The 24779-nt window shown below is 46.5% G+C and overlaps 1 protein-coding gene and 1 pseudogene across 1 annotated transcript; both read left to right on the top strand.

Moving 5' to 3' along the window:
* The first annotated feature begins 15662 nt into the window (after positions 1-15662).
* Positions 15663-16212, top strand: LOC123184990 (uncharacterized). The gene has a single exon (XM_044597012.1). The coding sequence runs from the start codon at positions 15721-15723 to the stop codon at positions 15979-15981; it is 261 nt and encodes an 86-aa protein (XP_044452947.1). The 5' UTR covers positions 15663-15720; the 3' UTR covers positions 15982-16212.
* Positions 16213-19172: 2960 nt separating this feature from the next.
* On the top strand, positions 19173-24758 carry LOC123191581 (uncharacterized; annotated as a pseudogene).
* Positions 24759-24779: the final 21 nt, after the last annotated feature.

The following is a 24779-nucleotide window of genomic DNA, read 5'->3' as shown; positions in this document are numbered from 1 at the left end:
TTTAACTCCTCGCAGAGGGAACACATGAAGACATGCTCTGTCTCCAATTCATAGACTACCTCCTTGAGTTTTTGAGTCTACATAACTCTTTTGCCTGGACTGAGCTACCTTCAGTCTATCTCGAATCAACTTAACATTCTCTTCTGACTCCTTGATCACATTTGGTCCAAACAACTGACGGTCTCCAACTTCATCCCACATACTCTTGGGGCATCACACATATCGAGACAAAACTCGTATTCATTTTGTCCGAAATCCACTCAATGGAGTATCCTTATCTTTTCCAGGGGTCAATGGTTCTTACAGGGTACTACCACTCTTAAAATGCACAAATCTTCCATAGGCCATATTTCTCATATCCTCAGAAATGGTCAAAATCCTTCTTCATAGAGTAACAACTCATAAAATCCATATCAGCACCAATGATGCTAACTTTATTCATTCTCAAGTGATTACAATCTCTCGCTTTTCCATTACATGTCTCAACTCAACACCTCAATATAAAAGAAAATGTTCTCACTTCTACTACTCCATTGCTTTTGTTGCAAACTCAACTATCTAGCACAAGTTTCCTTCTCCTTGGGGCATTCTCTAGCAAAGTGTCCTGCTCCTTTACAACTAAAACACATTACTTCTGACAAGTTTCGAGGTTTCCTTGTAATTACGTAGCCTACTTGGGTCCTTGGCTTCCTTTTTGGGCAATTGCTGAGGTAGTGCCCTGACTCCTTGCACTTATAACAAGTGACATGACTCAGATCCTTCTTGGAATCCAATCTACTTCTCTTTCTGGACTTTTCCATTCCCATCAGAGCTTCTATTTCCAGTGGGTCATACTCTACTTCCTTTGTCGGGAATTCTACTAAATCCCCATTCAAACAATTCTGGGAGATGTGTCCTTCTTCTCCACATGAATAGCATGACTTGGTGCAGGGTTTAATTGGCTCTTCTTTGGGTGTGTCCTCCACATCTTCCTTCATCACAGGTTCTTCTAAACTTTCCATAAGGGCTCCTCTCTTTGCTTCTTTCTTCTGTTGGATGGTTCTTTGTACCATGGGGTAAATGTGACACTGAGCAGGGTAGTGGGTAGTCCCTTCACACAAGAAACAAGTAATCTGCCTAATTGGGCATTCTTCAGCTGGGTGACTTCCTTCACAATTAGGGCATTCATCCTTGTGTTCTTTATGGTTGTGTCCTATTTCTCCATAAAGCTTGCATGCATAAGTTTTCTTCATATCCTTTCCATAAGGCTTCAATTTCTGGGACACAAACTGAGACTTCAGCAAGGTCAACTTAAATTCTCTCCAGGTGGTTACTCCTTGCCATCCATTCATGGTTTGCTACATCCTCCACCAAGTAGCAGCACCTCTTTCAAAGCACTGAAGAGCATGCTGGGTCATATCCTCTCCAACTATAGGGTTATTCTACATGTGATCTTCCATGTTCTGAATCCATCGGTCTGTCTCCATCTGACTCATCGGTCCAGAAAATACAAGCTCATCTCCATTCATCCTCTATTGGGTCCATGGGTTTGGGGTGAGATAAGAGAGATAGAGAGGGATGCACACAATACAAACAAAAGTTTTGAAAAGACATATTTTTGTTGTGGCTGTCGAAAAACATCAAACAAATGACAGCTCACAAACGTCGCATCTAACGTAGGTATATAACAGGGGTTTGGTCTTCTAAAGGTCAATAAATCTTCAACGTCTCCAAACTCTTCAAGCCTTGTTCATGCCTCCAATGGCTTCTTCCGATCATGCTTGTCCTTCTCAATTTCTTCTGCCAGATCCTCTCTGTTGACAAAAAGTTTCTCGTGACGTCCTTTAATATTTCTGGAGTGGCATTCCAAACTTCTGGGTTTCAACATTGGCATGAACCATGGTACTACTGTCCTTCCGTTCCTGACGAATCTTCGGTATCTCGAGGTTTTTCTACTCTAGCTTGGCTACTTTCAACTTTTGGGTCCTGAGTTCTTCACGAAATGCTTCCTTTCAAATACGGCTTCTTGTGGCTCCATCTTAACTTCTTGATGTAATACTCCAGATCCTGGTGATACACTAGCTAAGGTTAAAACTTCATCTTACTAATAGGTGCTCCATCAGCCTTCTACCATTTAATCCTTCCATGCATATGCATGCTTAACTCAGCACGGTGACAATAGCATAAGCGAGCGATAACCTCATGGATAGCCGTGGTTGTTCTCTTGTCATTTTCATGAGCTATCTCTCCATAGTTGATATCTCCTGCCTTAGGGTTTTCTTTGACAAAATTTCGAGTTCTCATGCTCCTTGTTTCAGTCTTTCTCTGATACACCTTGATTCTCGGGTATTGACATCTTCCATAATCTGCCAACTTCCATAAGGGTAGCCTTCCTAGGTCATACAAATCTGGGAATTCTTCAGAGCCTTCAAATTCTACTTGTCTTTGGCCTTCAACCGTTGTAGTTTCCATTATTCAGATGCATGGAAAATACTCCTCATTCCGAGGCGGTCTTAGTTGCCCAATATCTTGTACTTCTTGGAGTGGTCTCATCAGTCGAATCTTCGAGTGGTCAAAAGGGAAAGGGGTATGGTCTCACTAAAGGGAATTTTTGAATAAGCTCGGAAGAGAAGAGGGGTAAAAGATCTTTTTGAAAGGGAAAGTTGTAGAGAAAAATCTTTGCTATGGGCTTGCCAATTTCTAGGGTCACGTCCTACAGTCAACATGTGCTCTGATACCATCTTGTAGCGACCCGACCCGAATGGATCAAGTCTTTGTGCTTAAGTGTCATCCCTGGATCGGTATGCTGACACACACAGTACTCGAAGGATTTATAACAGAGGTAAATCACATGTATAAAGTAACGTAAAACTATTACCTCAATCCAAAATAGCGGAAGCAACAAGGTTGTGGATTCCCATCAACACCAAATGCAAAGTTGAGTGTAGAATCGTAACCCTAACGTATCACTCACTCGTCGTAAGAAGCCTGCAACATGAGACGTTGCAGCCTGAAACGGGTCAGTACATTGAATGTACTGGCAAATTCACACCATAGAGAATGATGAATAATGGCTATCACTACATGCATATTTGGCTGGTGGAAAAGCTCTATGGTTATAAGGTTTTTGCGTAAAGCCAATTTTTCCCTACTGCAAAGGAATACATTTTAATTAACTATCATGGTGGTTGTTGAACATTGAGAATGGTTGACAGCATTCTCAATCCCAATTAAGTAACATCATTAAAACCCAACAATATTTATTTAAAGTAACGTGATGAGATCAACAGGATAATCCAAGAACTAGATACTCAAGATGTCCATGACCGGGGACACGGCTAATCATGATTAGTTTATACACTCTGCATAGGTTTGCGCACTTTTCCCCACATGACTCGATCGCCTCCGTTTGTTTTCTCGCACTACATGGTGTTTGAGAAACGGATGACCGAGACATAGTCTTTCAGAAGCGCTAGCACCTTACATGTGGGGTAGACCGTACCACCTACAACCCCTACATCTGCTAGTCCACCCAGTAAGAGTTTGCACAACTTAGTCAACTATGCCAGAGCCCATAGTAGCATGTGGCTGCACACGGAAGTTTCTAGTATGAATTATCTTATGATCCCTTTGAGCCTGGGTGGTGGTCCAAAATAAAACAGGCAAGTCCTGATAGACATCAGGTGCCTCAATCCACCCAGATGTGTGTTTAAGTGGCCACCTTAGATAAACCATTAAAATTAATAAACTCACATCTGTCATGGATATCACTCACCCAATCCACGTCTACTAGCATAGCATGGCATAATAAGCAAACGTAGAAGTAACTCCCAAAGGTTTCATAATAATACAGGTGATAGGTACTACCTCATCTACTTCCCATCCCACAATTTAATTAGATCCTAATCATGCAATGTGAGAGGATTGATCTAATGCAATAAAACATGGGTTGTAGAAAAGGTATGATCAAAGTGTGAACTTGCCTGCAATGTTGATGAAGATGTTTCGCACTCAAAACTCTTGACAGCTCTACTCGTCACACTCCGGTCAATCTATCGTAAGCAAGCAATAGTAACCACACGTAAGCAATCACTCAAAAGACCAAAAAGAACGAAGAAGACGATTTGGAAACATCAAAACCAAGCAAATATCTCTTGCAACATAAAACAATTTCTAACAGTACCAAAATTATGTGAATTTGGCCTTATTAGAATGTTTAGGTCAAGAGCTTCGATTTGCAAAAAGAATCAACTCAAACGGAGCTACGAAACTCAAGTTATGATCAAACGAAGTTTGAATTCAAATCTGATCTAATTCAAATTTTAAACTTTTCAAAAACATGTTTGAGTTGGTTTCGTTGGATTTGGACTAACGAGTAAAAAGTTATGGCTATTTGAAAAATAAGGGCCAAGTTGTTTTACGGAAGAAAAAAAAATAGATACAAGCTAGGGTCTAATGTATAAATACGTAGACTAATTGATAATCTAATTATTTTATCGCATTAGTCTAAAAAAATAAACTACAAAAGTATAAGAAGAAAAAAAAACAAAGAGATATACCTTTATAAGGCAGACAAAAGATGACTTTGGAGAGAAGAGAAAATTTCTAGAAGTCGCGCCGGAGAGGAGAAATATATTTTTCTTAAATGAATCTAGTCAAACTAAAATATTGATTTAACCCGAATCAGATGATTGTTGGAGGCTCTATGGGTCTATATTTATTGATGAAAAAGAGGTTTAGAGGTCAAAGGCTAGGCAATGTGAGACTAAACATAGACGACAATATACGAAACAGAGAAGAAAAGAGGCGATTGGCCTAAAGGCCTTCGGCCGGCCACAGCGTGCGCGGTGCAGTTTTTTTTTTTGGAAAATTCGGCCTAAGAAAAAAAACTGAAAAGACTGGCTGGGCCTGGCCCATATAGGATAAAAAAAATTAGGGCACCCGCTGGTAGTTTGATGCGCACGTGGGCTACAGTTAGCTTCAGGCGCGCGCGCAGTTTTTATTTTTTAAAAAAACAGAATGCAATAAACTGAAAAACGAAAATAAAATAAAACTTTATATAGGCATATTATATATCAAAATTTTCAGAAAAAGACTTTCTACGACATGAACATTTTTCTAGCATTAAATAAAGTACAAGCAAATTCTAATAATTCAAAGAGTGCTACTGGTCTAGTAAAATCCAACTAAAAATCATTTTAAAAATACCAAAACGATTTCAAATTAATTTTTCTCCAAGTTTCTATTGTAGGGAATCATGTTACCCTAATTTCCATATATTTTATTTTTGGAGAAAAATAATTTGAATAAAACTCAAATAACTTCAAATTGAAAATAAATTCAAAAAAACTTTGAATTTAAATCTTCGAAACTCCCAACTCATATTTCATATAATTTGAAGAAGTCATTTTATCTTCTCTCATGAAAATCATTGAGTTACATAAAGTTCCAGAATCGGAAATATTTTCAAATGAAATTCAAATATTTTCAACACCCCTTGTCATTTAAATAAATGGAAGAAGTCATGTCATCTTCTCTCCGGGGTTTTGTGTTTGAAAAGAATTTGAATTCATGGAGATCAGAAAGCAAATATGAAAGTTTGGGAAAGTCATTTTATTCCCTCTCATTTAACTTTCAAAGAGTTTCGAATTCACTCACTTTCAGTCAATCAATCAAACAATCAATCAAATCTATCTATTTATTATAACATTCCAAAATTTAGATTTTTGGGATGTTACATCTCCATGGCGTGGGAGGGGCGAGAGCCCCTCCGAGATTGGATTTGTCTCTTTGTCTCTCTCTGTTTCTACGCTCCTGGATTGTGCCCTTTCATCGTTTTTATATATCCGTAGATCCGTAACTCCGATTGGATTGAAACCTTCGCCCAGATTTTTTTTCCAAAAATTAGCTTTCTTGCGAACAAAGAAGAGAAGCAACCGCCTTACAGGGGACCCACGAGGGTCAGGGGCACGCCCTCCTGCCTCATGGCCACCTCGGGCACCTTCTCACGTTGATTCTTCTTCCCATATTTCCCAAATATTGCAAAAACTATTCTCCATCCGTTTTTATTCCGTTTGGTATGGGGTTTCTGCGAAACATAAAACAGGCAACAAACAGGAACTGGCACTGGGCACTGGATCAATATGTTAGTCCCAAAAATAGTATAAAAAGTTGCCAAAAGTATATGAAAGTTGTATAATATTGGCATGGAACAATCAAAAATTATAGATACGACGGAGACGTATCAGACGCAGACTCTGAAGATGCGCCAGCACCACCGAAGCAGAAGAAGAAGAAGGCAAAAGCTTTGAAGCCATCTGCTGCGCCAACCGCTTCGCCTATGAAGCCCTTGAGGGCTGCACCTCCTGAACCTAGTGTGCGGTCAGAAGACTTGTCTCATGTCTCCAAGAAGACCAAGAAGCCCAAGAAGATTTCTGGGCATGACTTGACTCCTGCTGCCGTTCTGCGCAACAAGGAAGACATCATTGATCTGTCCAGCGATGAAGATCTTGGTGATGAAGCTCTAGAGATGTTGATCAAGAGCAAGCAAGAGGCGGAGATCTTCAATGATCTACCCCTCTTTGATGTTATCATTTTGAACAACTTCATCGATGAGTGGTTCGACGACCAGAGCATCAGTATTGATGACTTGCAGCTGCCAGTGGACACCAGTGTCACTTTTCATGGAGCTATTGCAAACGAATTGGCCTTAGCTCAGAAAATCGTTGAGCTCAAGAACAAGATTGATCATGAGAAGGCACATTTCAAGAAGCACATGGCCAAGCTCAGTGTGGCTGATGTGCAAATCTTCAAGAAGATGTTGCATGATCTCAAGGCTGAATTCCACAAGAAGCGTGAAGAAGCCAAAGGCTCACGCGAGCGCATGAAGTATTATGCGCAAAAATGTGTTCAAGCGCATAATGAAGCTGAGAAGCGAAAGGCTCTTGGGCGTCCTGGCATCGACCCCGGGATGGCTGCCAAGCAAAAGAAGAAGTCTGCTGAAGCCCAACCTGAAGCTCAACGGCAGGATCGACCAAGTATTGTCTTCCCTGTCAGCATGACTGGCTCAAAGCCAAAGGTCCCCTCGGCAGCTTCAGAAATGAAGAAAACACGGCAAGCCGAGGGTGAAGCCGGGAAGATGAATCTCAAGAACACCTCTGATGATGCTCCCTCCAAGAAGAGATTGAAGACAAAGGCTTCAAAGTCTTCAAAGAAAGAGCGCGATGCTGCCCCAGAGCCCCTCATAGTTGAACATATCTCTATTGCTTTTCCTACTTCCACCAACCGAGAACGTCACCTTGTGATCCATGAGCTTGCTTCCACAGAGGCTCCAGAACGTGAAGAAGTTCCAGCTATTGACCCCACCGCAGCTCAAGACATTGGTCATGAAGACAATGTGCATGATGATGAAGTCCTTCCTCAGCTCGAGCCCCAGTCGGTATCATCGCCTACTCCAACGAGCAGTGAACTTATTAGCATTGGTCGTCCATTGACGCCAATTGCTCAAGATGACTGATGAGCCGAGCGCCAACAACAAGACACCCCAGTTCAAGACGAGACACCATGAACCCCCCCTGCTCAAGTTACCTCTTCAGCACTTGATGATGAAGACTACATAGAACAGACCACCCCTTCTCCAAAGGCGTCGCCAGCATTCCGCAGGCTTCACAAGGGCCTCAGGCCACAGGTCTCCATGTCGAGCATCCCAGAAGAAGAAGCGCAACACACTAGCTTAGTAGCACGTCAAGTGTTTCCTGAAGCCACTCCTTATGTGACTGCCTCTGAGTCTGAAGCCAAGGCTGCTGAAGACATTCCGACTGCATCAGCCGAAGAAGAAATAGGAGAAGAAAGAGAAGAAGAAAGAGAAGCCACACCCCCAGCAAGTGATCCCGTCATTCTCGAGGAGAATGTGATCGTGCCCGACCCTCCAGTCGTTCAACAGATGGAGGTTGAAAACCCTGAGGTTGCCACCAACAACACCACTAAAGTCAATGACTCAGTCATGGCTGAAGACAATGTGGAGCCTGAAGCCAATGTGCAAGCTGACACCACTACGACGCCAATCACCAATGATGGCGTCGTTCCTCCACCAAGGCTACACACCATGGAACGTGTGTTCAATCATGGCAAATTGGTAACTGTCAGATGGCCGATTCTGGTTCCACCCACTACTCATGGGCCACGGTATGATTACCATGTGGAGCATAGGCCTCAAGTGCAGAAGCCCAAGCCACGTCTGCCAAAGCTTCCAAGTGCTGTCACCACTCATGACTCATTCAACGTGCTCAGCTTCAGAGAGCACAATAATTTCTTTGACAGCGCCAAGAACCCATACACAAAGCCCAAAATATCCTCTAACAGATTTTGGAGCCATCAGCAGCGAAGCTATTACTCATGCATCATGTACAACCAAGACCGGATCTTTCCACACAAGCGTCTGGATTGTGATGCCATGTCTTGAAGAGGCTCTTGACTGATTTAAGGATGTTGGTCTTCTGCCCTTTGTGACTGATAAGGAACACTGGAATGAAGAGCTTCTGCTGCACTTCTATCCCACTTTACACATTCGAGACTACAACAGGGATCCGACGACTTGGGTCCTTGAGTGGATGACATGTGATGTTCATCATGAAGCCAAAGCTCAAGACATCATCGAGCTGACTTCCTTGCCCACTCTAGGTAAGTTATATGAACCTGGTTGTCAGCTTCATAGGAATGAGCTGCAGAGCATTTTTCAGAAGCCAGAGCCAAATATGCGTCAAATGCTTAGCATGATGAAGTCATTGCCACAAGACGCTGAATATCCAAAGGAGTTCTTTGTGAAGGACCTTGAGTACTTTCCACGCATAGTGTATCATGTTCTGAGGCGTACTCTATGTCCCATCAAGGGACATTCTTCTAAAGCTAAACTTGAAGGCGCCATGAAGACTTTGGTATTCTATATCATCAATGACATCAGGTTCAACACCCGGGATTTCTTCATCAGACAACTTGCTACTTCTGGGATTGATCTGTTTGGCCTGAAGTTCTATGCACCATGGGTGATGCGCTTGATTAAGCTTCATTCCACCATTGACTATCAGCCCTCAGCGCGCAACCATATTATTTTTCTGCCTGAAGTTGATCTGTCCATTGAAGTCATCTACCCCGAGCCTGCAAGGAAGCAACCCCACCTTCAGAATGCTGAATTTCAAAGCTTCTCACAGCCAATTGAAGGAATTCTTGTGCCCAATGCTGCAACCCCTGCATACCCTCTGGCTGGCAACATGCGCTTTCCGCACCGAGCCAACACTAAAGGCACTGCAAGCACAATTGCTCAAAGGCCTTAGAAGCGTTCTCGTGTACTCAATGACCGAGAGCTTCTGGTGGATTTGCATCAAAAGCAGGACAGGCATCATGACTGGTTGAAGCGTTAGATGCAGAGTCTCTTGATGGATGTCAATCGCATCCGCAACTTGGCCACCAAGAAGTCGTTCGTTGCACATGAAGCCTGTAGGCGGTTCTAGATGAGCCTCACACTGCTATGTTCTGAAGATGATCTGTGTGCAGATGGATTCACTGAGCAATTCAAGTTTGACTCCAGGCCTCCTCAAAATGCAAACTGGCGTTGCACTCCCTCCATTGAAGATTCTGAGCATTCATCTTCGGCTGCAACTGTTGTTGCGAGAGCCGTCGATGAAGAAGACTACGCCACTTCACCAATCCTGGCTGCACTGCGTCAAGCCCGTCTGCACCACCAAACTCCAACGATGACCCTGCTCCATCTTCTACTCCTGCTGGGAACAAGTAGATCCTCTATGTCTTCAAACCTTTTTGGTCATTAATGATAAAAGGGGGAGAAGCATATGAGGTTGATAGTCTTCAAGTAGGACCAGATGGGTGGTTGCATTATTTTTGCTAAGTTCTTCAACTCTCGTTTTGAAACAATTTGGCTTTTGAGTTGTAACACTTGAACCTGATGGTCGCCTGCCACGTTTTGCTGCTACTTTGTGATGCGATGATAAATTCCGCATGAAGTCATTCTGCAGACGCTCATTTTTCATTGTGCATGTCATTTATCTTTATTATACTTATACATGCATGATGAATTGTCTTCGTGATTTGAAGAGGATCTCCACAAAGTAAAATGTGCCATGTGCATTTGTATTCAAAGGCAAACTACTTATATGCACATCTTCAGGGGGAGCCTTTTACAACTTATGAAGACAATGTCTTTATCCTTAACTCTCACATACTTTTATCCTTGTTGAAAATTTCAACCAGTCTGTCATCAATCACCAAAAAGGGGGGGATTGTAAGTGCATCTAGTGCCACCCCTAGTTGGTTTTGGAGTATTGACGACAAATTTGGTTGAGGGACTAATGTGTTTGTGAGAATTGTAGGATAACACAGGTAGTAGTCCCTTATTGATTCGGTTTACCTACCAGAGATGACTCCTAAAAATGTGTGAAGACTTTGAAGACAATGGTGGTACATGAAGACATTCACGATGAAGAGTATGACATGAGAAGACATTCATATGAAGACTATGGAGTGCGAAGACATAGTTGTTTCGTAGTTTCCTTTTCTTCTTTGTTGAGTCATAGGAACCACCGTACTGTTAAGTGGGGTCCAAGTGAACAAAGTCAGAGTGACTGAAGTGATGCTCAACCAAATCCTATGTCTTCGAGCGAAGACAATGAGAACAAATCTTATCCAGAGTCGGATGAGTCAGCTTTACTTGTAGCCCAAGTCAAGTTGTCGCGTGTGTTTGAAATTTGACCGTTGAACACGTGTCGGTTCCTTAGTGACCCAGAGTCATTTCGGACAAATCAGGTCGGGTTGCCTCGTGGCTATAAATAGCCCACCCCCTACACCATAAATTGGTGGCTGCTCAGAGTTAGTGCACGGCTTTTGTAATTTGAGAGCAACCCACCTTCGAAGCATTTGAGAGAGAGATCCTTGCGAGGACAAAGCTCAAAACACCCAGAGCCAAAGAGTGTTAGGCATCACTGAAGTCTTTTTGTCTGCGTGACCTGAAGACTTGTTACACTTGAGGACTGTGAATTCTCCAGCCGGTTAGGCGTCGCGTTCTGAGCATCCAAAAGTAATTGTGGATTGCCGGTTAACGAAGTGTGTGAAGGTTTGGAAGTATACCTTGAAGACTTATCAGAGTGATCGGGCGAGGACTGGGTGTCCTTAGTTCAAGGGGAATAAGGTGAAGACGCAGTCTTCTGAGTTGAATCTCAGTCTACCTAACCAGACATACAGTTGTCACAGCAACTGGAACTGGTCTACTAAATCCTTGTCTTCATCAAGCAACTGATTCTATCCTTCACTTCACTTTACAGTTTGTCTTCGTGAAGTCATTGCCTACCTGTCTGTTTTGATTGACTTCACTGAGTGAAGACTATTAACTGTTTGGTTTCATATTGTCTTCCATCATGATCCATACTACATAGCTGTTGATAGTCTTCGTGCTTTCACTTCATTGCATAATTGACTATGGCCTATCTAGTGTAGTCTACCTTCCGTTGCATATTAATAGATTCATTTCTACTGCTTGTCTTCAAGACCTCGTGTTTTGAAGACTTTCACAAAAATCGCCTATTCATCCCCCTCTAGTCAATAACTAGCACTTTCACCTACTAACCATTCTTTTATGTATTTATTAAGATGTCATCAGCTTGGTGTGAATAATAAGTGCCAATGTACCTAGCTGTCAAATTGTTCTGTTCTGTTTATAGAAGTAATTCTGCATTTATGACAGTACAGCTTCAGTTTGTTTACTCTTGCAAGTCCTAAGAATGCTTTCTTTCCCCTAGCCCTGTTCCCGCATGGAAAACCAGGAGTCATCTCCACTTATTCGCATTTCTTCACAGCCATATATTCCACCTAATCCTATGCCGCTTCCTGAAGCTAGCATCGTCGATATGCTTAATGGTGCCTCCATTCCTGACGGCACTCCTGTCCCTAATGATATCATGGATGAACGTCTTTGACCTACCTACATCGTGATATTCCATCCCCCATTCAGTTTGACCAACATTTTGCATACATAAAAGAGATGGGACGAGTGCTAAAAGAAGATTATGTACAATGGCAAGCATACAATATGGAAACAGAGACGGAAGAAGTGGATGAAGCAAGCAGTGCTTCCGCAAATGGAGAGTAGAGAAACTGAAAATGGCATGATTATGGCTTCCTCATCAGATGAAAATTGAATTATATTGATATTGTGATCTGTAGATGAGTGTACGAACTTTGGCGCGTATGGTACTACTCAGTTCACGATCTACTTGCTCTTATTCCGTTTATGTAAAACTTGTGCGACTTCATTTTATTTCAATTTGCGCTGTAGTTTTTTCATGTAAAATACTTGAACTAGCTTATATTAAATAAATAAACATCCATGAACGCCACTTCTACAATCTGCACCCTTTACCAAGACTAACAAATAAGAACAATGTATACAACAAAATACAGTGTCATACGCTGCCACGCGTACAAGGCGCAGTGTGCCGCCGCGCGGGTATAAGCTAGGATAATATCCTATATGGTATATCTAAGTAAATGCTTTCATTGGAATGCACATGTAAACCATCCACATCGTCAAGTGTATGCGACCAATTCATTTTCGAAAAAGATAAATCTCCAACATTTGGATTTTGCCCACAGCAAATTGTACGTCAACTTTAGTTGACATAAGGATGGCAAGTTTAGTTCGCACACATGGCAATTTTCTGACAAAAAACAAGTTACAAGTAAAATTGCTATGCTTATCAACTAAATTCGTCATCCTCGTAATAATTAAAATTGCCATAATAAGCCTTCGAGTTGCCATTGGCAAAATCCGAATGTTCGGGACTTATCCGGGCCTTTCATTTTTTTAGTTTCACTTTCTGTCACGTGCAAGCCCTTCACATTATCAAGCTCATGTAAGCAAGTGATCTCATTTGTATCCACATGCAAGCCATTCACATCATCAAATGCATGCAAGCAATCCACTTTTCACTTTCCACCATATGCAAGCGCTCTTACATCAATATTTTTTTTTACTTTTTATTGTTCAGTAACGAATAATTGGACTTGAATGTCACGAGTCAATATAACATGCATCGGTCGTCCATTTATCTCTAGGTATTATTCTCATATATTTAATATATATAATTTAAGAGCTACAAATTTTCGTACCAACGTGTCGGGCCTTATCTAGTTGAGAAAAGATCTGCGTCCTGTGATTGCTGTTTCCTTGTTGGATTGGTGAGTCAATGGAGAATCTCTTTCATGCACGGGCCCTGCCACACGATGCTAGTTTCTCTACATTGAACTTATCCCCAGGGCTAGCTAATGAGCTTGCCACAGGCCGGTTGCTGCAAGCATATGAATACTTTCTTGATGGTGAAGCATATGAATATAATCTAAGAGCAACTCCACTCGTTTGGCCCCCCAGCGCATAGGCCGGCGCTATTTTGGGCATGCGCCCGGCGATTTTTAGGCCCTAGGGACGACTTGGGTCACAACCACACCCCCAGGTGCCGCCCCCAAGGCATAGTAAATTCAAACTTGGTCCGTTCTCACTACCCAAAAAATGCCACAAGTCCGGGGATCAGCGCTACAAAAGTCCCGGCGATCGGTGATCACCTTGCCACAGTTCGGTGATCAATAAAAGTTCGACGTGCAAAAAAAATGACGCGTAGGCAATGCATCAAACCGCGGCGTCGGCCTCCAGCGTCGGAGGAATCGGCGTGCGCGGGCTGATCGGCGTCGGCGTGGCTTCAGTGCTGGGCGTCGTGGAGGCATCATCTCCCGGGCTTGGCGGCGTTGGGGTCGGCGTGGGAGTTGGCGCCGCCGTCGACGGCATCTGGTTCAGGATGAGGCCGCGCTCCGTCAGGTACCACGCCTTGAGCTGCTCGTCGTCGCTACGGAGCATGCCCCCCCCCCCATCAGGAAAGCCAGGTCGGTGTTCCTTTTCTTCGCGGCGACGTTGGTCCGGAGCAGGTCGAGCTTGACGGCGTTGTTCGTCATAGCCAGGCGAGGGCGCGCAGCCCCAGGGAGACGCCGAGAATCCAGCCGGCGACCCGACGCTCTGCTGGCTGCAGGCGTGCGGGCCGTGGCCGCCGGGCGGATTCATCATCCCCGCGCGAGACGCCTCGGCCTTTTCCGTCGCGCGATCCGCCTGCTCGGCCAAGGCAGTCGCCGCTGCCAGAGCCACTCTATCTCGGGCCTTCTTGGCATTGAGCCTGTTCCGCCGGTCGGTGGTGACAGCCTCCTGGCGCTGAACCTGCACCTTCCAGTCGGCATTTGACATGCTCGGGGGCTTGGACGACGGCGCCCTCTGCTTCCTCTGCTTCGACTGGGAGGCGCTGGCATCGGTGGCGGTGCGAGGGGCGGCGTACTTATTCGGCGGCATGGCGGCCGGATGGATGGGAGAGGGAGGAGAATGGCGGGAGTAGGGGAAGATGGAGGGAAACGGAGGGGAAAAAGCGGGGTGATCGTCGGGAAAGGGTCTTTGTCTCACCGACAGAGCGGACCCACGCGCCTTTTTGCTTCGGCCGGCCCTCCCAGGCGCCCGCGGGGGGCTTGGGTTCGGCTCGGGTACGCCGGCTGTTATTTCAGCCCAAACCGGCGATAAATGAGATACTGAGGGCGCGACAAGGCCAATTTTTTGGCACCGACGCGAAAAAATGGCCTTGGGGGGGGCCTCTTGGGGACGCAGCTGAAGATGCTCTAATGAATTAGCCGCCCGTGTCCCATCAGCCAAAATAGTTGCCTGCTCTTGTCACGGCTCAGTTGCCTGCTAGTGCCAACATGGTCTTCACTTGTGTGACAGTCACGTCAAGGCCATGAAATGCATATAGCCGCTGGGATTGCGGAAGGTGGTGGCGACATTACATGGTGACTTCGATTTGGTGGTGCTTCTCAAGTACCGATCTCGAACTTCGGGGTGAAAATCTAAGGTCAAACTTTAATTGGTTATACCTAGCAATGGCGATGTTTTTGTGTCGTTACCTTGTTGAAGGCATTGCTCGGACTTGATCTCCAGGGTGAAAACCCATGGTCTAACCTTCGGCGGTTGGACCCGGCAATGGCGGCACTTGAGTGTTGTTCCCTTTCTGAAGGTGTTGCTATTGGAGAACTTCTTCATTGTACTTGTGATGTTAAGAATGGTTGGTGCGGATATGGTCGCTGCTGTAACTTGTTGATCATTGTTTTGATCACTTTGGAGTTTTTCTTTTTTCTTTTTACGCCACCAAGGCATAACTTGGATCTTGTATGATTTTGCTATTTACCGGTGTGATTTTTTATATGTGTGTTAGTGTTGGCTGTGTGCATCTTAGCTATGCAGAGGTCGGGTGTGTGCTCATTGTGTTTGTATCCCCTTAATACTTTATTTTGAGTTAATAAAATCCATCCTTTATCCAAAAAATCAGCCAAAATAGTTAGGGTCAAACGATGTCATATGCACTTGCTCATTACTAGCATCGCGGTAAGTGTAGCGACTAAACTAATGATCGATGCGATGCTCAAGGCTGAAATTTACCTTTGCTGCCCCCCACCAATAACTGAGACGAGATTCGGATTCTGATCAACACCCCTCGCAGCCTGCAGATAGAAACGAATAAACTATAAAGTCACGCGATGCTTCCAGGACCGGATCGACTATAAAAAGGAGGCACGACCGCGAGAAGCTCGGCAGTCTCCAGCTGCAAGGACTAGATAAGCTGGTTCTGAGGTTCTAAACACCAAATAGTATAGGCCATGCCGATAAGGAGCGCCCCGTGTGCGTGGACGGTGGAGGAATTCAAGAAGTGGGTCGACGTGAACGGCGACGGCCGGATCAGCAAGGCCGAGCTCCGGCAGGCCATCCGCCGCCGGGGCTGCTGGTTCGCCACCGTTAGGGCCGGCCGCGCCGTCCGCCGCGCCGACAGGGACCACAACGGCTACGTCGACGACGCCGAGCTCGAGAACCTCGTCGCTTTCGCGCGGGAACACCTCGGCATGAACATCTCTGCCCGTTAGCTACCTCGCTAGAGCGTTACCTGCTCAGACTAATGCCCAGTATCGTGTGATGCGTTCAACTTGACATGGAAGCTTCTCCTGAATAATACTATGTGTAAAAATCCAGGAGAATTTGTCAAGGTTTGTTACGACGACGACGTCTGCTACTATGTATGCAGTTGCTTAATTGTGAGTGTGTCTGCTGTAAGATTTGAAAGTTGCATGAAGTGCTTAATATATACAAGTTGTACTCGTGGCTTGCGCATTTTGACTGCGGACCTTCGCTGCGGAACGGGATCCTCTAACATAGAGAAGCAAAGTAACCGTGTCTTGGCTGCTGGGGATGGCCACGTCTCCTTTGACTGCTCGATGCCGTAACCGTACCCCAAAATTTGGAAGGGGCGTATGAATACTGCATCTTTTTGTTGATGGATTACATTTGTTTTGCCTAGTCGCGCTCCTCCAGCATTTTAGCTCAGTCGTCCACTCTGAAGTTCTCACAAGTGTCCCAACGGAACTGTCAAGTCTTAGGACATGAGCCTGACGACGTATCATCAACAAATGTTATTTCACGATGCTACTCTGCTGTACAACGATACACTCTCCTTCAAGAATTATTCGTACCAAACATACCATTGTATTTCACAAGAGGTAGGGTTGAGCAATTATTTCCTGCATACTGAAAAGGCACCGCACAATATGAAGGTGAAATCCATCAGAAATGAGCCCACATCCACAACTCTAATGATCTTCGCCTTGCACAGTTTTGGGCACCACCTGAGATGAAGGCACACGGGACGAAATGCAGTTATGCGCTGCTTTCATTGCGTTAAGAAAGGATAGAACAGTTATACAATTGATCACATGGCTGGAACAAACTGAAGAAAATAAAAACAGCCAAGGACCAACAGCAGCAAAAGTTGACGCATTACAGCAAATTAGTCAGGGCGTGTGATCTGTCAGCAAGTGACTGGACTCTTTTCCTTCCAGTGTCCGACCAAAGTGCAGCTTCAATCTGGAGCTTGCAGAATACCACCGACACCGAGCAGGAATGGTGGCGATCGTTCCTCTCCTTCCTAATGGACCACCAGGTCAAGGCGATCGCCGAGCTTAGGAAAGAACTTCGAACATTCTTGAGCAACCGCGGTAGAATCTCCTGATGTGTCCTTCATGGATTGGTCAGTCAATATAGAATCTCTTTCATGCACACAGGCCTACCACATTGCTACTTCCCACACATGAAATTTTTCCATGCTAGCCAATGAGCTCGCTGGCTGTTGCAAGAATGGGAATACCTAATGAAATATCTGCGACGCGTCAGGCAAGAGTGTTTAGAAATGAACTAGGATCAACGGCCACACATGGTTTTGGGTTTATACTTTATAGACGGCAGTTGGGCTGTGAACACATCTCCATATGAAGAGACTTAGCCAAAACCGTCAGAGATTGAGCCCTACTTGTTGAAATATATTGCCCACCTCCTTTCATCAGATCGGTTTTTTGGTTGCATTGGCTAGATCATGCACTTCTACATAGTATCAAAGTCAAGAGGTCTTGAGTTCAAGACCCGGCTGACGTAATTAAATTGCAACCCACTTTTGGTCCACGTTTAGGCCTGAGGGAGCTACACGTGAGGGGGAGTGTTGACGTATAATGTGCTGCTTAGTCTCTTCCATCAAATCGGTCTTTTGCTTGCATTGGCTAGAGCATGCAATTCAATATGGTATCCTAGCCAAGAGGTCTTGAGTTCAAGACTCTGCCAACGCCCTCCATCAGTTCAGACTTTTGGATGAGTTGGCTGAAGTATGAATTCAATACTACTGAAGAAATACAACACAGAGAGGAAATCTATCGCTCAACTCTCTAATGAGTAGAGCGATCTTTGCCCGGCTGTCCACTTCGCATTGCGATCTTTGCCTATTAAAGCCTGGCCAGTTCATTCGCCACTGTTTTCAGGGCTTGCACTGCCTGAGATGAAGGCCTATCTCAAGCGGTTCGGAGATGAGAGACGACCCGTCACTGATGGACTGTTCCATAGTAGTGTTGGCAGGTGGCATGGAAATGACAAATGACATCGAGAAAAAAAACTTTGAACATTCTTAGGCCTCCTTTGGTTTAGAGGAATTTCATAGGAATTCTAGAAGATAGGATTCTTATAGGATTTTTTCCTTTAGAGCCCTTTGGTTCATAGGAATGGATTCCTATTCCTACATAGGCTTGGTTCCTATCCTTCACATTTCATAGGAAAATAAAAAAGAGCCTAGACTCAATGAAAAAATTCCTTTGGTGTCAACCAAATGACATCTTGTTTCCTATTCCTACTCATAGGATTTGAGATACATGTCATCTCATTTCCTACAAGATTCATATTCCTATGATAATTCTATCCTATGAACCAAAAGAGGCCTTATGCCTCCTGGTTTAGAGGAATCTTGTAGGAATTTCATAGGATAAGTTTTTTATAGGAAAAATTCCTTTGGAGCCCTTTGGTTTGTAGGAATGGAATCCTATTCCTATGAAGGAATTCTTCCTATCCTTCATATTTCATAGGAAAATAAACATTAGCCTAGACTCAATGAAAAAAATCCTATGATGTGAATCAAAGAGCATCTCCTTTCCTATTCCTATTCATAGGATTTGAGATACATGACATCTCATTTTCTATGACTTTCCTATTCCTATGATTTTTCCTACACTATGAATCAAAAGAGGCCTTAAGCAATTGTGGTAAAATCTCCCTGATGTTTCCTTCTTGGATTGCTCGGTCATGGAGAATCTCTTTCATGCACGGGCCCTACGACATTGCTACTTCCCCGACTTCAAATTTATTCTCAAGCTAACTAATAAGCTTTCTGGTCGCTGCAAGCATATAGGAATATAGTCTACAGTTGAACAGTGCATGCATACACTTGCGCTTACTAGCCTTGCATGCATTCCGTGTAGTGAGTAGTGACTAGGTCGGACACAAGCCTGAAATTCAGCTAGGTCGGACTCCACCAAGAAATGAGATATACGATTCAGAGCACCGCCCCCTCGCAAGTCGCAACCTGCAGATATAAACGAATAAAGCCACGAGATCGTACATGGGTGTAACGATCCAACTATAAAAGGAGCTGCAGCCGCGAGAGGCTTCGAACCATCCATGATCGATGCACCTGCCTAGCACAGTCGTCAAGGACTAGCTGACTCTGAGCCTGCAAGCACCGCCGGCCATGGCAGCGCGGAGGTGGCTCCTCTGGCCGGGAGGGACCACGCTGGAGCAATTCAAGGAGTGGCTGAAGCAGTTCGACCTGGACGGTGTTAGACTATGTATAACTTTTGTACCTATGTACGTATTGTAAACCATTATATATAATGAGATAAGCCACCTCTAAAGAGTTGTGCTGGTTCTCAAAACTTATTGTCTTACATGGTATCACGCTAGGTTACGATCGCTTCCGCTTCTAAACCCTAATACCCGCACCGCCGCCGCCGCCGCCGCCGCCTTCACCGCCGCCGCCGCGCCACCGATCGCGCCGCCGCCATGTCGAGCGCCGCCATCACCGGTTCCACTGCTGCGGGCTTCCTCCCGGCCTCTCTTGCGGCTCTGCTCAACCTCCCGCTCGATGCCGTCTCCGTTCCGGCTCCGATCGGGACAAGGAGCATCGGCTTTGTCTTCTCCACGCCGCCGGCGCCCTCGCTCGGGTGTGACCTCGTGGTCCACACCGCGGCGCCGCCGTCCGCTGCGGATTTCGCAGGCGTCGTCCCGCCGCTCCTGCCGCGAGCGGATCACACCGCCCCGCTGGCGGGGTTGGCGGCGTCCGCACCGGCCGCGAGCTTTGCGGCGCCCGCCCTGGCTGCGGTCCCGCCTCCTCCCGCATCGGCTTCGGTGCCTCCGGCTGCCTCCATGGTGTTTGCACCCCAGGCAGCCTCCTCGATGGGATCGTCTTCGCCGCCGCCGTTTCACTTCGGTCATCTCATCACCATCAAGCTCTCCGCAGACAACTACATCTTCTGGCGTGCGCAGGTTCTCCCGCTCTTGGGGAGTCACTACCTGCTAGGCTACGTCGACGGATCGCTTCCCTGCCCACCCGCGCTGGTAGACAGCGTGCACGGTCCGGTCTACAATCCGGCCCATCGCGTCTGGACGGGGCAGGACCAGGCGAACCTCTCCTCCATCCAGGGGTCGCTCTCGCCGGCAGTTGCCGGCCTTGTTGTCTTCGCGAAGACGTCTCATGAGGCCTGGACCATCCTTGAGCGCACCTTTGCAGCGCAGTCCCAGGCTCGTGTCTCTGCACTCCGTCGTCAGCTTGGAGAGTGTCAGAAGCTTGACTCCACGGCCACTGAGTTCTACAACAAGGTCAAGGGCCTTGCCGACACACTGGTCTCCATTGGACAGCCCCTCACCGACTCCGAGTTCAACTCGTTTATTGTCAATGGTCTTGATGAGGAGTATGATGCCTTAGTCGAGATCATCAACGAGCGGGGCAACTCGACACCCATGCTGGCACACGAGGTTTTCTTTCGGCTTCTTCTCACTGAGCAACGGGTCGAGACTCGCCGCACCAGGGGAACTGGCTCCCTCTCGGCCAACGTCGCCACCAAGGGTGGCCGCTCTTCTTCATCACCCCGGTCTCCCTTGGGGCTGCCACCGTCGCCCGCCTCGGCCCCCCCACCTACTGCGACCTTACCGGGGGCTGGCGGTCCACGTGTGTGCCAGCTTTGTGGCCGCGATGGGCACTGGGCCTCCAAGTGTCATAAGCACTTCCAGCGAAGCTTCCTTGGTCTTGGCAATAACGGCAAAGATACACGCAACAATGCCCGTCAGGTCGCCATGGCTGATCGTCCCGCGCCGCAGAAGCAACAGGGACACACTCAGTCCTACTCCATCGATCCACACTGGTACATGCACTCTGGGGCGACAGAGCATCTGACCAGCGAGATGGGGAAGCTTCACACTCGTGAACCCTATCATGGCTCCGACAAGATCCACACCGCCAATGGAGCAGGTATGCACATCTCTCATATTGGTCAAGCATCTCTTCTCACTAGACATGCCAATAGGAGTCTTCAGCTTCGCAATGTTCTTCGAGTTCCATCTGTGACCCGCAATCTTCTTTCAGTTCCTAAACTCACACGTGATAATAATGTGCTTTGTGAATTTCACCCTTTTGATCTTTTTATTAAGGATCGGGGCACGAGGGACATTCTTCTTAGTGGGCGGTTGTGCCAGGGCCTCTACCGTCTGGAGCATCCTGGCGTCGCCCGTGTTTTCAGTGGAGTTCGGGTCTCTCCGTCACAGTGGCATGCTCGTCTTGGTCACCCGGCCACACCTATTGTCCGTCATATTTTGCGTCGTCATGAGCTTCCTAGTTTGTCTAGTAATAAAGATGTAGCAGTGAGTGATGCTTGTCAGCAGGGAAAGAGTCATCAACTTCCTTTTTCGGAGTCCAGTCGTGAGGTGAAACATCCTTTAGAACTTGTGTTTTCAGATGTATGGGGTCCTGCTCAGACTTCTGTCAGTGGTCATAATTACTATATCAGTTTCGTTGATGCTTATAGTCGCTTTACCTGGCTTTACCTTATTAAACGCAAATCTGATGTGTTTGATATTTTTGTTCAGTTTCAAAAACATGTTGAACGTCTTCTCAAGCACAAAATTGTTCATGTCCAGTCGGACTGGGGGGGCGAGTATCGCAACCTCAACTCCTTCTTTCAGTCGCTTGGGATAGCTCATCGTTTAGCATGTCCACATACACATCAGCAGAATGGTTCAGTCGAACGTAAGCATCGTCATATTGTTGAAGCTGGTCTTACTCTTTTGGCCCATGCATCTGTTCCGTTTCGGTTTTGGAGTGATGCTTTCACCACTGCATGCTTTCTCATCAAACGTACTCCCACTCGTGTTTTAAACATGAAGACTCCCATTGAGGTTCTCCTTAATGAACAACCTGATTATACCTTTTTCAAGGTATTTGGGTGTGCTTGCTGGCCGCATCTTCGTCCATATAATAAGCGCAAGCTTGAGTTTCGTTCTAAGAAGTGTGTTTTTCTTGGCTATAGCTCTCTTCATAAAGGTTACAAATGTCTTCATGTTCCCACTAATCGTGTCTATATATCTCGGGACGTCGTGTTTGATGAGCATGTTTTTCCCTTTGCCAAACTTCCTGTGTCCACTGTCGAACCACCATCTCTGCATTCATCCTCTGTTGCTTCTGACCAATTTGATGATGTTGCATACTCTCCTTTGCTGTTACCTAACCATGGTGCAGGAACCGGACGTGGGGCTCGTTTGGAGCTGTTGGAGGATTCACCATCATCATCGCCGCCTTCTGATGGGCACGTCGATTGCCCTATGTTGCATGGCATCGATTCGCGTGCCCATGCATGGTCACCCGAAGAGCCCGTCGCGCCGAGCATCTCCACTGCTCGGTCCGCTACGCCAGCGACCGCCGAGTCTCCAGCGGCTCGGCCCTCTTCGCCAGCGGCCGCCGAGTCTTCAGCGGCTCGGCCTGTCACGCCGTCTTCGCCCGCGGCTCGGCCCGTCACGCCGTCTTCGCCTGCAGCTCGGGTCCGCGACGCCGTCCTCACGTCGCCTTCATCCGCGGATCAGCCCGCGACACCGGCCGCGCCACGGCCCACTATGCCGGGCTCGCCATCGGCCCGGTCTGGGATGCCGGAGTCGCCAGCTACTTCGTCTGCTCTGCCGGTTTCGCCGGTGGGCCGGCCTTCTTCGCCGACTGAGTCCGAGGCTACCGTGCCTGGCTCCTCGTCACCGGCTGACTCGTCAACGTCGCCGTCCTCCAGCCCGTTGCAGGCTGCTCCGTCGACCTCGGTGGTTCCTGTGTCTCGACCACATACACGCAGTCGCAGTGGCACTTTCAAACCTAAGGAACGTACGGATGGTACGGTTGCTTGGTTGGCTGCTTGTTTGGCTGCTGCTATTGCGGATCCATCTTCTGAGCCTCGCTCATATCAGGCTGCCCTGCGCATTCCACATTGGCGAGAGGCTATGGAGCAGGAGTTTCATGCTCTTCTTCGTAACAAGACATGGACTCTCGTTCCTCCACCACCACGGGTAAATGTTATTGACTCAAAATGGGTATTCAAAATGAAGAAGCATTCGGATGGATCTATTGAGCGTTACAAAGCGCGACTTGTTGCTCGCGGTTTTCGGCAGCGTCATGGTCTTGACTATGAGGACACCTTCAGTCCTGTCGTCAAGCCTACCACTATTCGGCTTCTTCTCTCCATTGCTGTTTCTCGTGGTTGGTCACTTCGTCAACTTGATGTGCAGAATGCTTTTCTACATGGATTTTTGGAGGAAGAGGTTTATATGAAACAGCCGTCTGGTTTCTCTGATCCTGATCGTCCTGACTATATCTGTCGTCTTTCCAAAGCACTATATGGTTTGAAGCAAGCTCCTCGTGCCTGGCATGCCCGCCTTGCCTCTGCCCTTCGTGCTCATGGGTTTGTGCCGTCCACTGCTGACACTTCATTATTTCTTCTACAGAAGCCAGAAGTCACTATGTATCTTTTGGTATACGTCGATGATATTATCCTTGTCAGCTCTTCTCAGTATGCTGCTGATGCTCTTGTCTGCTCTCTTGGTGCTGATTTTGCGGTCAAAGATCTTGGGAAGCTTCACTACTTTCTTGGAGTTGAGGTCACTTCTCGTGCTACTGGTCTTGTCCTTACGCAGAAAAAGTACTCCTTGGAGTTGTTACAAAAAGCCGGCATGCTGAAGTGCAAACCGACCACCACACCCATGTCGTCTACCGACAAGATAACAGCTGTTGATGGTGAGCTTTTGTCTCCTGCGGATGCCACAGAGTACAGAAGCATTGTTGGTGGACTTCAGTACTTGACGATCACGAGACCAGATATCTCTTATGCTGTTAACAGGGTTTGTCAGTATCTTCAGGCTCCCAGAGATACTCATTGGGCTGCTGTTAAACGCATTCTTCGTTATGTTCAGTTCACCCTGACTTTTGGTATGCATATTCGGTCGACTTCCTCTCGGGTCCTTTCGGCCTTCTCTGATGCAGATTGGGCTGGTAGCCCAGATGACAGGCGATCCACGGGGGGTTATGCAGTATTCTTTGGCTCTAATTTGATCGCCTGGAGTGCTCGGAAACAGGCTACTGTGTCACGTAGCAGTACTGAAGCTGAGTACAAGGCTATGGCTAATGCTACTGCAGAGATTATTTGGGTGCAGTCTTTGCTTCAGGAGTTGGGTTTGTCTCAACCACAGCCTCCTATTCTTTGGTGTGATAACATCGGTGCTACATACCTTTCTGCAAATCCAGTATTTCATGCCCGAACGAAACACATTGAAGTTGACTATCACTTTGTACGGGAACGTGTATCACAGAAGCAACTTCAGATCAAGTTTATCTCGTCTAAGAATCAACTTGCAGATATCTTCACTAAGCCTTTACCACTGCCACAGTTTGAGGCTTGTAGGCGCAATCTTACCCTTCTCAGTTCTTTAGAAAGTGGCTAAGATTGAGGGAGGGTGTTAGACTATGTATAACTTCTGTACCTATGTACGTATTGTAACACAACCATTATATATAATGAGATAAGCCACCCCTAGAGGGTTGTGCTGGTTCCCAAAACTTATTGTCTTACAGACGGCGACGGCCGGATCAGCAAGGCGGAGCTCCGCCAGGCCATCCGCCGCCGGGGCTGCTGGTTCGCCACCCTCAGGGCTGGCCGAGCCCTCCGCCACGCCTACAGGGACAAGAGCGGCTACATTGAAGACGCCGAGATTGAGAATGCAGAAAGACCTCGGCATGAAGATCTCTGCCTGGTAACTAGCTCGGTTTCAACTTTAG

Source organism: Triticum aestivum, chromosome 2A, assembly GCF_018294505.1.
Source record: "Triticum aestivum cultivar Chinese Spring chromosome 2A, IWGSC CS RefSeq v2.1, whole genome shotgun sequence".
NCBI classification, from domain to species: Eukaryota; Viridiplantae; Streptophyta; class Magnoliopsida; order Poales; family Poaceae; genus Triticum; species Triticum aestivum.
The sequence above is the reverse complement of the archived record's forward strand: the minus strand, read 5'-3'. Positions and strand labels throughout refer to the sequence as shown.